Genomic DNA, 13,502 nt, shown 5'->3' on the forward strand with positions numbered 1-13,502 from the left:
TAAATTATTGTCATTATTATGAAATTGCATTTTTACTACCTGTAAACCAGCATAGTAGCACTTACAAAGATGTGAATATGAATGTTAAGTTACAAACTATTAGTCAAGCGCTGGCTTTTAGTTGGGATGGGTCAAAAGAGCGGTAAACAAGTTCCTAAACATTCCGAATTGTGGTGGGAAAGGAACAAGCTTTTGTTTTTCCATTCAGAAACCAACAGTGTTTTCAGCATCTGGAGATAATATAAAAATATGCCTTTTTATTGTCACATTATTTTAAGTGTAAGACTTAGTGTTACCAAATTTAAGGCAGACTGAAAAGTCTTTTTCATTTCCTGTTTAGATTCATGTGCTGAAGGAGGTGGCGTCCATGGCTCAAGAAAAACTGGGAGTATCCTGCGAGGTCATTGATCTACAGACCATCCTACCCTGGGATATCGAAACCGTTTGCAAGGTAACAGAGATGCATGCACACAGCACAAACAGAGCAAACTGAAAAAAAGTACCACAAACATTTATTTTGGTGCCACTTGTTTTTTGTAAGTAAGTGAATAAATGCATTATATATAATAGTGGAGCAATAGATGTAAAACACAGTCCACAGTCCTGCACAAAGAATGCCAGTTAAATGAAAGCTGTAATGATTAAAGTTGTTGAATAACAGGAAATAATCAGATTTGAAGAATCATATCGTTTGAGTTTCAAGCTGAATACTTTGACATCTGTTATTCATTTAGATGGTCATTTGCCATAAATACTGCTGGTCAGAGGAACCGTCTTCCTACTGGATCTTTGTTTATTGTGGTACAAAGTTGGGCAACGTTCATCTGGGCAGTGTGGTTTTCTTTGGTTCCTGATAAACAGGATCCCTTCTACCGCTGGAAAGACGCGACTGCTAGTTTATGTTGCCTCAGCCTTACACAGGCTATGGCACTCACTAAAATAAAATATTTAATTTGGGCGGGCTTTGAGAAGGGAGCTTTCTTTCCAGTGGGTATTCCATCCTTATTTACTTTTAAATACAGGAAGGAGCATGACACAAGACAGTTTGGAGAATTGTGGCCTAGAAAGATTCTTTCCTGCTCACCAAGGGCAAAGCGCCTGTAGACTAAACCACCAGGAGACCAGCTGGGGAGGGTCTGATGTTATGAAGAGACAAAAAGGCATGTCTGTCAAGTCAAACCTTAAGGATCCTTGCAGTGAGACACGACTCATAATCATGCATCCTCTTGACACTCGGATTGCTGCCTTTTGCAATGGTCCTTGAATACATCACAAACCATCTTTGTTTGTCACCAGCTGTTTAATTTCGCATGTTTATTATCCAAGTTTCATGCTCCTCTGCTGAAAGATACACCTTCATCAGCAAGCACCAGGCTGCGCCTGCTGCCAAGCATATCTTATAACCAGCATTTAAAAGGCAGGAAGAAACTGTGGTAGGAGGGTAGTAATTTAATAGGGAGTCAATTTGAACTGATGGCAGAGACTGCAGCATTGTGTTGGCACGGAAATACTCGGAGTGAGCCGCAGTCGGTTACAGTTTGTTCAAGGGGGCTTCTCAAGTCCATGCAATCTTTCTTTCATTTTTCTTTTTTTCCTTTTTTGTTGTTGTTGTAATTTGTGCCCCATTAAAACAACTGCCATGAAATTGAATAGTGTGTTTATGTGCTGCTTAACAGGCCTGATGCCAAGCCTGCCACCTCGAGCTTGTCAACAACATCTCTGCTTGTCATTTCCTCCAACCCAATATTCCTTAAACATCTGTCAAACCCATAAACCAATTTCCCCAAACACACACACACACACACACACACACACACACACACACACACACACACACACACACACAGGGCCTGTTCCTTCTTTCATATTTGGCAGTAAAGTCACTGTTGCAAGTCTCTTTTTCAAGCCTCTTCTGCTGGATGAGCAGTGAAACAGCCTTTTAATCAGGCTATTATCAAATTTCAGCGAAGGCACAGAATTAATTTCAGTGCAAATCACGATTATTATCACCCAGACTAATGCACAGGAATACGCATTAACGGCTTTTATTTTATCTTTTAATTAATCAGAAACAAGCAAGCAAATAGCCAGATGTACATTATTCACAACTAAAACAAATGGAAGTAGCTTACGCAACACCTGCCATCACAAATAAAAGGTGGCAGATGCAACGCTGCGGAGACATCCAAATGCTACGGCTTGTTCATTTCAAGCATAAAAGGAGCCAAAGGCACAATGCTGAGATGACCTTTGGTTATCCAGAGGTAGACATGTCTGCCATTATTTTCATTTGGAATGGGAGACGTGTTAACAGATAGATTTTAGCATTTAAATTAAAGCTGTGTTTGTCTGCCTTTTGTGCATATATTTAAAATGCTTTACATTTCATTGGACTGGCTAGAGCTCAAACAATTAGCCGACTCATTAGTGCGCTAACGGAACAAATGATCTTTTGATATTACAAAAGATTACTTAGCTTTATTTTAAAGCCTTTAGCTTTCAATCAACTTTTAAAGGCAAAGTATCTTTAGCATTAAAATTAAGCTAAAGTTACTTTCAGCATCTGCTTTACCACAAGGGGTCACCACAGCTGGTAGTTCTGCATGTTTGATTTGGCAGATTTCCTGATACCAACCTCAGAGGGAATTTGGATGCAAACCAGTGACTTTTTTTACTCACCAAGCAAATGTGTAAAAGAGCTTATGTGGAAAATAATTAGCATTATATACAGAATAATGAAATTTTCAGCTTTCTTAAAACTATGTTTTATGAAAAATCAACTAACTTCAGCAGTCTTGAGACAATACTACAAAGCAGAGTGACACTATAGATAGAAATCTTCAAAGTTTCATACACTTTGTTGCTTATTTATGTTATAAAATGCACAAAAAGAAACACACCCCACAGTTGAAAGCTTTCACTGTTGTGGCAGTGACAGCAGGCAGTAGTACAGTGCCCTGAGTGTCCTCAGTAACCCCTCACAAGTGGTGCCCTAAAAACTGGGCGCTGTGCAGCTGCTCTGGGCTGGCAGGAGTTTAAATGCCTGAGAATCAGCAGAGCTGCAATCCACACAACCATCTAAGTTTCGTCACACTGCAACCCACCCATGCAGAACTAGTTTAAGTATAATATCTATAAATGGCTCTTTGATGCTGAATCTTTGATCAGTCCATTTGTTGTTGACTCCAAATTTTTTTTTTAAAGAAAGTCACATTGGTTAAAAACCTGTTTTGTCTATGTGAGTTTAAATCCCAGAAATGCACTATATGGACAAAAGTAGTGGGCCTATATATGACACCTACAGTAGCTACTTAGCCATGGAAACATGTCCTATGAAGCTGCTGGTGCACAGTTTCTGTGCTGATGTTAATACTGAGGAGGTTTGAAACTGTGTAGTTATTGAGTCGGTAGAGCATCGAAGACATTTGTGCACTCTACAACCCTGCTGTGGTTCCTAAATGCTTCCACTTTGCAGTAATATAACTTGCAGTCAATCGTGAAATATCTTGGAGGAAAGAAATTTGACCAACTGACAGCATTATGCTGTTGCTGTTACAGCACTATGCTCAAATTCAATGACAATTTTAGAATATCCTATTCTTTCATTATTATTTTTAAAGGCAAACTCCATGGATAGGTGCTTGGTTTTATACATACAGTGGCTTGCAAAAGTATTCGGCCCCCTTGAACTTTTCCACATTTTGTCACATTACAGCCACAAACATGAATCAATTTTATTGTAATTCCACGTGAAAGACAAATACAAAGTTGTGTACACGTGAGAAGTGGAATGAAAATTATACATGATTCCAAACATTTTTTACAAATAAATAACTGAAAAGTGGGATGTGCGTAATTATTCAGCCCCCTGAGTCAATACTTTGTAGAACCACCTTTTGCTGCAATTACAGCTGCCAGTCTTTTAGGGTATGTGTCTACTAGCTTTGCACATCTACAGACTGAAATCTTTGCCCATTCTTCTTTGCAAAACAGCTCCAGCTCAGTCAGATTAGATGGACAGCATTTGTGAACAGCAGTTTTCAGATCTTGCCACAGATTCTCGAGTGGATTTAGATCTGGACTTTGACTGGGCCATTCTAACACATGGATATGTTTTGTTTAAACCATCCCATTGTTGCCCTGGCTTTATGTTTAGGGTCGTTGTCCTGCTGGAAGGTGAACCTCCGCCCCAGTCTCACGTCTTTTGCAGACTCCAAGAGGTTTTCTTCCAAGATTGCCCTGTATTTGGCTCCATCCATCTTCCCATCAACTCTGACCAGCTTCCTTGTCCCTGCTGAAGAGAAGCACCCCCAGAGCATGATGCTGCCACCACCATATTTGACAGTGGGGATGGTGTGTTCAGAGTGATGAGCAGTGTTAGTTTTTCCGCCACACATAGCGTTTTGCATTTTGGCCAAAAAGTTCCATTTTGGTCTCATCTGACCAGAGCACCTTCTTCCACATGTTTGCTGTGCCCCCCACATGGCTTGTGGCAAACTGCAAACGGGACTTCTTATGGTTTTCTGTTAACAATGGCTTTCTTCTTGCCACTCTTCCATAAAGGCCAACTTTGTGCAGTGCACGACTAATAGTTGTCCTATGGACAGATTCCCCCACCTGAGCTGTAGATCTCTGCAGCCATGTCACCATGGGCCTCTTGGCTGCATTTCTGATCAGCGCTCTCCTTGTTCGGCCTGTGAGTTTAGATGGACAGCCTTGTCTTGGTAGGTTTGGTAGGTAACTTGAAACGGTCTCCTCCTGACTTAGCTTGGCTGGCCATCAGTGACCCAGGTGGGAAGCCTTTGACTGACCTCCCCTGCACCCTCTCAGTAAAAGCATAAAAAAACTGATTGAGCCACACACTAGACAGCACTCCTATAAGAACTCTATTGTCTGCGTAGCTTTTTTGGAAAAGGTGAGTTACACAAAAGTAATACAAAAAGAGATACCCCCACAATAATTTGCACTCCATAAAGGACATCATTTGGGCTGAGTAGCTATCATATATGCTACCCATTAGAGGTTTCTCTCCCTAATTATGTAGAGTTGTAAGTTGAAAAAGTAATATATACGATATACGTTAAATAGTAAAGCATGGAGAACAGTGTGTTCTGTATATGATATGCAACTAGGCTTTTAGTTGTTATTTCTTACGAGATTCACATTTCTCAACACATTTGAGAAACCCCCACGGGTAAATCACACTAACAAAACATGACTCTAAAAGATAAACTCTACTACACAAGGGATGTCTTAAAATACATTTTTATCATTTCATTGACCGAGGCACTGTGAGATGGAACCGTTTTCAGTTCAGTAAATAAACAGTTAAGATTCGTTGGAGCCTTTTGAAACGGGTGTTCTCTTCTGATAAATAAATTTTCAGGACAAGTTGTGTTCTTCAGTTTAGAGAGGAAGTAGCCAAGACATTGTTAATTCAAAAGATTGTACACCTGGTGTCCAGCTTTTCCGGCAGCCTCGCGTCTCCGTAAAGCCAGCCCTTTTGTGCTGCTTATTAACTGGACGTGAGAAGCGGCGAATGTGCAGGCAGTGAGATAGGCTGCAGACACACATCCAGCTGTTGGCAGCCAATTAAAATTTCTCATGTCCGATGAGTCACATTTCCCCCCCTGTATCCTTTGAGTGGAGGATTTGTGCATGCATGTGCAGTCTGTGGTTAGCTGGTTTATTTATATATATATATATATATATATATATATATATATATAGCCCGTGAGTCGTTTTTTGAGTGTGCACGTATATAGTGAAGCACGATGTGTCTTCAAAGTAGAAATTTTTAAAGCTATACTATAAGAGAAACATGCCTTTTTCTTCCCGAGGGATCTGTTGAGGCAGCCACCAGCTACACTCAGATATAAATATATTCACGCCTCTTGTTGACAAAAGGAATCATGGGTAGAAATTACTATGAAAATACAGAAAAAGTGAGTGTATTTAATTTTGTCCCAGTGTCTCAAGCGTTCCAGTAAATGTAATAGTCGTTCTTTAAGGGATAAACAAAATGGCTGGTTTATGTCTGCCAGACCCACGGCTCAGATGATACTCTGTGGAAAGTCTTCCTGCCGTGCTTGGGCAGCGCACGTGTGGAGTTGTGTAAAGATGCTACATAAGAGCTTGCTGATTCCTTGCTAAGTGGACCGCTTTACTCCCTACTGATTAACAGCTTTTCTTGTTGAGCTGATGAGCATTTTGCCAACATTTTCATCTGTTCTTACACTGGCCTACATTTGTTTGAATTGGCCACTTGGGAGGCTTACAAAATATCTCTGCTACTCCCATTATTCTTTTGGTCCGCCGTTGGTGATTCAGCCTCATTCTGAGGTTTTCCAGACTCCGAATCCGGCCAGTGAAGAACTGACCGAGGCCAGTTTATAATTCAGTCTTCGGTTCACGCACAGGTCCTTATAGGAAGCAGCCTGTACACCTAGGATGCCCCAAGGACCTCCACAAGGGTTTTTTTCCCCCTCTCTCTTCTGTTTTCCAGTGGCTCTTCCTTAACTTCCCAATCTTTAGTACTGCCAGAATGTCAGAGTTTTAAGACATGATTATGGCGAAAAGAATTCAGAATAGCAATAATCGATAGAGGTTCAGGAAATGCTTTTCGTTAAAATCATAGTTAACCTGTGATGTGAACAAATCTCGACACGGTGGATGCAGGGTGAGAGTGAAAGAAGAATTTGGGTGGGGAAAAAACAACAAAAAAGAAAACAGTACCAACTATATTGTCCCCAGTGAGGCAAAAAGGAAAACTAAAATGCACAGTACCCAGTTTGCACAGGTAATGAAGAGCATCAAACTACAAAGACTATCAGGCTATCCACAAACTGCAAATGCATCAGTGAGGCAAGATGCTGGGGACAATAGCACCTTTTACAGAGCGCCTAGCTTTAGCTTCAAGTTGGAAAAGCAGAGAGGAGCAAGGGCAAGTGCAGACAACGAAACGGTAATTAAAGAAAGAATTCAGTCCTTATTAGTTCACCCCCATCTCCAGTGCTGCCGTCAACATGTACCGTAGCCTGAGGATAACACCAAGTAACTCTGTTGCCTTGTGAGAACCCAGTCTCTCCTGGTTTGTGAGAGGAGTATCTGCAGCAACAGCCAGTCAGCCATAAAATGTGTAGACAAACTGAGGCTGCGGTGCAGTAGTTACTTATTAAGAGTCTACTACTAAAATGGAAGCGAGCTATGAACTGGAAAGTGGGTCTCTAACTGTGATTGTATTGGTGCTGGGTTGTTTGCAATACTATCTATGCTATTCATTTTTTATTTTTTATTTATTTATTTTTTGGCCTGTCCTGTTTGGCTCTTTTGCCATCAGAATTGTTGTCTAAAGGCAAAGAAAGATGCCCAACGGATTTACTTTACCAAATTGACCATCCCAGCTTTGCCGTAATGGTCCATTTGATTCACCTTTTATTGCTTGTTTTATTTTCACTTGCTGAATATGGGACAGACTTGACTGGGGGAAAGAAGGGGAGAAAGAAAGAGGGAAAGAGAAACAGCTGAGAAGAGGGACGGGGGAGAAGGGCAAAAGACAAAAACCAACAGAACGGGCAGAGAAAAAAAAAATGCATATATCGATCACCTGGATCACCTGCTGAGAAAGAAAAAAAGAAAACAAGCAGAAGAGAACAAGAGTAATAGAATAAACAACATCACAATGATATATGGGAATATGACAGTAAATACTAAATGTTAAACATTATTGTGCAGCACATAAGATCAACAGAACACAGTGTGCTTTGAGGTAGGAGCCAAAAAGGGTGTAGTTTGTGGCTGTGATCACCCGTGTGTACACCTGTGAGCATGGACGCGCTTGTTTTTTGTTTTTGTTTTTTTTAAAGGTTCCTTCATGTAATGATCTGCTAGAGGGTGTGGGGGGGGCCACAGCCCCGTCCTCCAGGGTATGAAGCAGGTATGGAGGAGATCAAAACTCCAGACATCCAGAGGCCCCCAGAACACAAGAGACCAAGGAAGACCAACAGAGGGGCAGCCGCGCCACTGTCCCAGAAAGAGCTGAGGAGAGTCCCAGATGAGGGCTCACTCAGCAGCCGCGGAGCAGAAACCAGGGGGAGTTGCAGTGACGCGCCCGTGAGCTCCGCCGGCAGCCAGCCGTGCCTGAGTGAACGAGCCCCAGGCCGAGAGGCCGGGGGCACTCCACCTCCGAAGTGGCCCGAGCGAGCCCCAGGCTCCAGGCCCCGATAAGCGGCCGCCAAGGAGTGAGCCGGTGTGTAACTGGACGCCCATCCCCAGACACAAAGAACCACCAACGCACCGATGTCTGAGGGAGTCCGCCACTGGCAGGGGAAGTGGTGGTAGGGGGAGATAGGCCTCCAAACCTTGGAGGGCCTAAGATGTCCCCAGAGAGGTGGCGCCTGACACCCAACCTGACATATAGACACAGACATACAGGCACCCACAGATACAAACATCCATTCCCACCCTCATGCTCTCATATGCACTTACTCCACACTCAACCAACGTGGAGACAGACATAAAGAGACGCTGTACACACGATCACACTCCCCAAGCGTACTCTACAAACCGGGTCTAGGTACCCTTGCCCCTGGAGGGGGGAACTGCACCCAGACCCAGGTGGTGTTACCCTTTTCCCTGCGGTGGGGGGAGGCAGACCGCCCTGACTCCGCAGCAGCAGGGAGTCCCCACACTCCAGACCGCAGTCGGACGGCCAACTCCTCCTCCTAGCCCCCCCGCTCCAGCAGGTCGCAGAGAATGGGGGTGAGAGAAGACTCCAAACCTCCCTCCACCCGCTCATTGTAGTGTTGATGCATGTGTGTTCTAAGGTGCATTTAAAACCCAGGAGGGCATGGAGCTACCTGCCAGAGAGCAGCAGGTAAGCGCATGGTCCCTCCTGCTGGCCCTCAATGTCTACGTGTATTTAACATTGAGAGGTGGGCAACGACGCCAGGGGTGAGGTGTACACCCTGATGGTACTTTGGATTCTGTGTATCGTGCCCACCCCCAAGATCCTATATGTATGTGTAATGAGAGTGTGAGTAATGTGAATGTCTAAGTTGTGGGATAAAATTGAGGCAGAGGCAGCCAGAAGGGGACGGGGGGGGGGGGGGGGGGGGGTTGGCCTCCTCTGCACCCTGGTGACATACCCCTACTCCAAGGTCCTGCATGTGTGGGTGGTTGTGGTGGAGCGGGAAGAGGGAGGCAGCTGGAGATGGGGAGGGAAGGAAGGGAGGGGCAAGTGACCCCTCCCTGGGGCCAGCTCCCCCGCTGACCCCAGTAGGCACCCCCATACTCCGCGACCCGCCAGGGAAAGGGGGCCCAGGCCCAGGCCCAGCGCAGCAGCGCCTCCTGGCCCCACAGAGCCCGGGACAGTCCACCCAACCCCACCACAGAGAAAACTGCACCCACCCCACCATCCACTCTTCTTCCAGACTACATAAGACAATAAACACCCAGGCTGAGATCTTCCTCCACCTCTCCTGTATCTCCCCCTCCTGTAGAGAGAGCCCCTGAGGAGAGGAAAGCTCCTGCAAGATGTGACAATCTTCCCCACCAGTTGAAGAGCCCCCCAGGTGGCTCGATGCACCGGCGGCACCCTGCTCCAGGGCTGGGCCCCCATGCACCCACCCGCCCACAACCCCGGCAACACACCAACCAGGACCCAAGCCCCCGAGGCCCGGGCCCCAGCCCAGAGACGGAGCGCCCCCAGAACCTCACGCCCATCCCGGACCCACCCAGGGGCAGCCAGGCTACCAGGTCAGTAACCCACATCCGTCAGCACAGACCCTCCCCTAGCCCCGCTGCACGCAGCCGCGAGGAAACAGTCACCTGAGAGCCAACAGAGCCCCTAACCGGACATGACCGCTACCCCGGGTTGAGCCCCCCAAGGAAGATGCCTCCGGGGAACCCCCCGACGCCCTAAGCCTGTCCCTACCCCCACACCAATCACAACAGTGAAGGCGGGACCAAACTATGACCCCCCACCCCCACTAGGTGATGGAGCTGATCAAAGGAGCCCAGAGCAATTGATCTGATGTGGTGGCAGAGGCTGTATCAAGACTAATGTAATCTAATAGATAATTTCTATATTGGTTAGAATTAAGATTATTTTTATTTTTCCAGTTCATGAGGACTGTTTTCTTGGCTATGCATAGGGCAGTGAAAACCATATGGGCGATATTCTTTTCTGAAGTGACATTATCTAAGCTGTCCAACAAACACACTAAGGGGGAAGTTGGAATGTTACATTTCAGACACTTCGATAAGTCTATTTTTTATTTTTTAAAGTTTTGTAGTTATCGGTGCAGCATGTATAAAATGCTTAGATTTAGCACCAGCAAAAACACAAAATCCACTGATATTAATGTCCTGCTTTTAGCCAAAATGAAGTTTCGTTTCATAGGAAACCCACACAGAAGAGTTCTACACTTGTCATCAATAAAACTCCTAAGTCATGTGAAAGTATGCTTCTTCTGTTTAAATGGGCTCTTGAGAAGAGAGAGCTTTCTTTCCCCTTTTATTCCTCCCGATCAGTGTTTAACAACGCTGAAAGCAAGCTGTAAATGCTAAACTTGTGCATTATCATACATAAAACTATCAGCAGACAGTCGAAGTGCTTGTTGCATTTCTTCATAACTTTTACATCACTTCTTAACAAAATTAACATTTTGCAAATGGCAAACTGCAGAAATACAGTGGGCCAAAAAGCTGTCTGTGCAATATCACCTCGGGAAGAAAGTTTTTTTTTTTTTTTTTTTTATAGCCTGTGTTGTGTTGTGTTGGTATCTCTTAGTTACTTGCAGTGCATAACACAATCTTTCATCTTCCTGTCTTTATCTCTTGTATGTCGTAGTGTTATTAGATTGACCCTTTGTTCTTTTTTTTCTTTTTCTTTTTTGTCTTTTTCCGCATTGTGCCAGTAAACAATTGCAGTTTGGCAGTCACAGTTTCAGTCTTTTCCACTGAGTGCTCATCATCATATGCTTCAAAGTGTTGTAGTTGAAACACTGTACTGTCTTCTATATCCTGTTTACACGAAAAACCATACACACAGAAGAAACATGCAAAGCCAAAGACTTGATCTGTGTGACACTTCCAGAAAATACCACGCTGGTAGCGGTCCTTTAAGGGGTCTTCTCAGATGTAGGAAGAATATATCAGGTATAATTTTTTTTTTTTTTTAATGTTGAGAATCCCAAACCTTTTATGATCACGGTTTGATTTTCATTGGCAACGTGTTTTTACAGCTGGTTAAAATATCAAACAACTTTGTGTGCAGCCTTGTTTATGCAGCGTGGATCTATCTGGCCGGTGAAGGAGGTCAGCATTTAGTTTTGTGATTTAGAGACCATTGAGGAAGAATTGGATGGGCTGTGGTAAAACTGTCTTACAATTGGGTCTATCTTCAATGACATGGCATTAAAGACAACAGTGAGGAGTCGTAAGCGGTGAGCAGGGTGAAAGCGCAGCCTGACTCTATGTTAGGAACTGTAGGACTACGTGACTTCAAGCGAGTGTCCCTACACCACAGTACAGCTATAAACATGTGGTCTGCAAACCTAAGCCTCCGCTTGTGTTAAGTGAAGAATTTGAATCCTCTACTACAGACAACAGAGGGATATTATAATAGCTTAGCACAGCCTATTAAAGAACTTAACAGGCACTGTTCTGCATCGTGTGTTGCTCAAACCTGTCGCGGCTGTGACTTGTCTTTTGACATAAAACCTGCTTTGACAAGTTATTTAAAGTAATTCACATTTTCTGGCATGAAACCTTTGATAAAAGACATGTTAAGTTGCTGGACTGACTGCAGTTTGTGTATGTCTGGCAGTGCCTGTGTTGCTTTTCTTTTGGGACGTGAGATAACTTGTAGGTCTCTGGCGTACCTGGTAACTGCTTTCTCCAGCTCACGATCCTCTCTATAATGTGCATAGCTTTCTTCCTTAATAGATGTCTCTTGGCCTGCTCTCCAGTTGAAGTCTCTGTGACTGTAGCGCTGCCTGGATCTCAACCCTTGTAGTGATGCAACCAGTTTGGCTGAACCTGTTAAACCCTCTCTAACACATGCAGGAGGAGTCACTTAGGGATACACAGTGCACGAATGCACCAATATCTCAGGTCTTATAAAATATAAATAACATTATGTCAGAGTCCCAAACAAAGGCAGAATTTACTGGATGCTTAATAGAGGAGGAAGATTTGCAGCGAGCTGTACTTGGGGAGCGATGTGCATCAGCATCTGTTCTGATTCTTGGAACTGATGCGGGTTATGATGAGTGCTCTGAGTGCGCTGGAGTCTGTTGACTCACTGTAGCAGATAAGACCTTCTTATCACATCTACGCTCAACTTGCACTCTCTCTTAATGGCTTCAGGCTGCACTGTATGTCCTAAGGCAAAGACTGCAGGTAAACACAGTGTGTGTGTGGAAGCAGCCGGGGAGCCAGCCGGTACGCTGACATCAGTTTGTTTGCCATTCACTCAAGTGGAAAGAGATGCAAGCAAATAGAAGCCACCACCAAGCTCTGCTTGGCTTCAAGTTCAGCGTGTTGTCCCCATCTCTGCAGCTGCGGTTGCTATTGTTTTTAATACTACCTACCATAATTACAAAGGGGGAAAATGTGTCATTTGAGGTCGACTTCAACCAAGCAGAACACAATTGGACCGATGGAAAATTTTCAAAAATTTTGACCACATATTAAAGACATGTTGCTTCAAAAAATATTTTAATGTCCGGCCGTGGAAAAGTGATCACGGCTTTCTCAGATGGAAACAGTTTTCTGATAATGAATAAAAACACGATTAAGGACATGAAACCAAAACTTTTAGAACATTTATGGTAAATAAAGGAGCGTGATGTGTGTTTCCAGTGGGGGGTGGGGGTGAGAGTCAATATCAGTGCATTGATTTTTTTTTTTTTTCCCGCCATACTCCTCAACCTCTTCTAAACATGTTTTGGAAAACCTGATTGAAATGCGTGAGTGCTAGAACTGTTGTGGTTAAGTGAGCTTTTGATTGAATGATTATTTTTCCTCATGGAGCAAAACCTTTAAATTGAGGCTCTCCATGTTTGAGTCAGTTGGTCTGCCACATCTGGCTGCAGCTTTTTTTTTATAACTCCATGACAAACATCAAGAGTTGTTCTCCATTCACCCTGATCTCAGTTACGGAGGTAAATAAATAAATAAATGATGATGATGTCAGTTTATAAATGATTCCACATTGCCAAGCATTGATTTGAGGTCAGGTGGTCAGTTTAAAGAAAGGCCTCGAGTCTGTCAGCAAAAGCTTATTCAGAGCATTCGTACTTGGTTTTAATTTTCCTGTTGCATGTGTTTGAGTTTAGTTTGTCACTCCAGTAATGCAGATGAAACCCAACCTTAAATCATGTTCACGGCCCTCCAGTTATTCCCAGCTAAGTCTCTTCTTCTTGGTGTAGATATGGAAACGGCTCACTTCTAACAAACTGAAGAAAGTCCCCATCTAAGCCAGAGACATCTCTTTT

General features: G+C 43.8%; 1 protein-coding gene across 1 annotated transcript in view; it reads left to right on the top strand.

Moving 5' to 3' along the window:
- The window catches only part of bckdhb (branched chain keto acid dehydrogenase E1 subunit beta), a 67,728-nt gene that overhangs the window by 19,636 nt on the left and 34,590 nt on the right, over positions 1-13,502 (top strand). Inside the window, exon 8 of the mRNA XM_085422529.1 lies at positions 341-451. Within this exon, the coding sequence (XP_085278655.1) occupies positions 341-451 (111 nt within the window). The remainder of the gene's footprint in view (positions 1-340; positions 452-13,502) is intronic.

Source organism: Rhamphochromis longiceps, linkage group LG11 (assembly GCF_057381845.1).
Source record: "Rhamphochromis longiceps isolate RC_006_pf linkage group LG11, R_longiceps_female_GT1.1, whole genome shotgun sequence".
NCBI classification, from domain to species: domain Eukaryota; kingdom Metazoa; phylum Chordata; class Actinopteri; order Cichliformes; family Cichlidae; genus Rhamphochromis; species Rhamphochromis longiceps.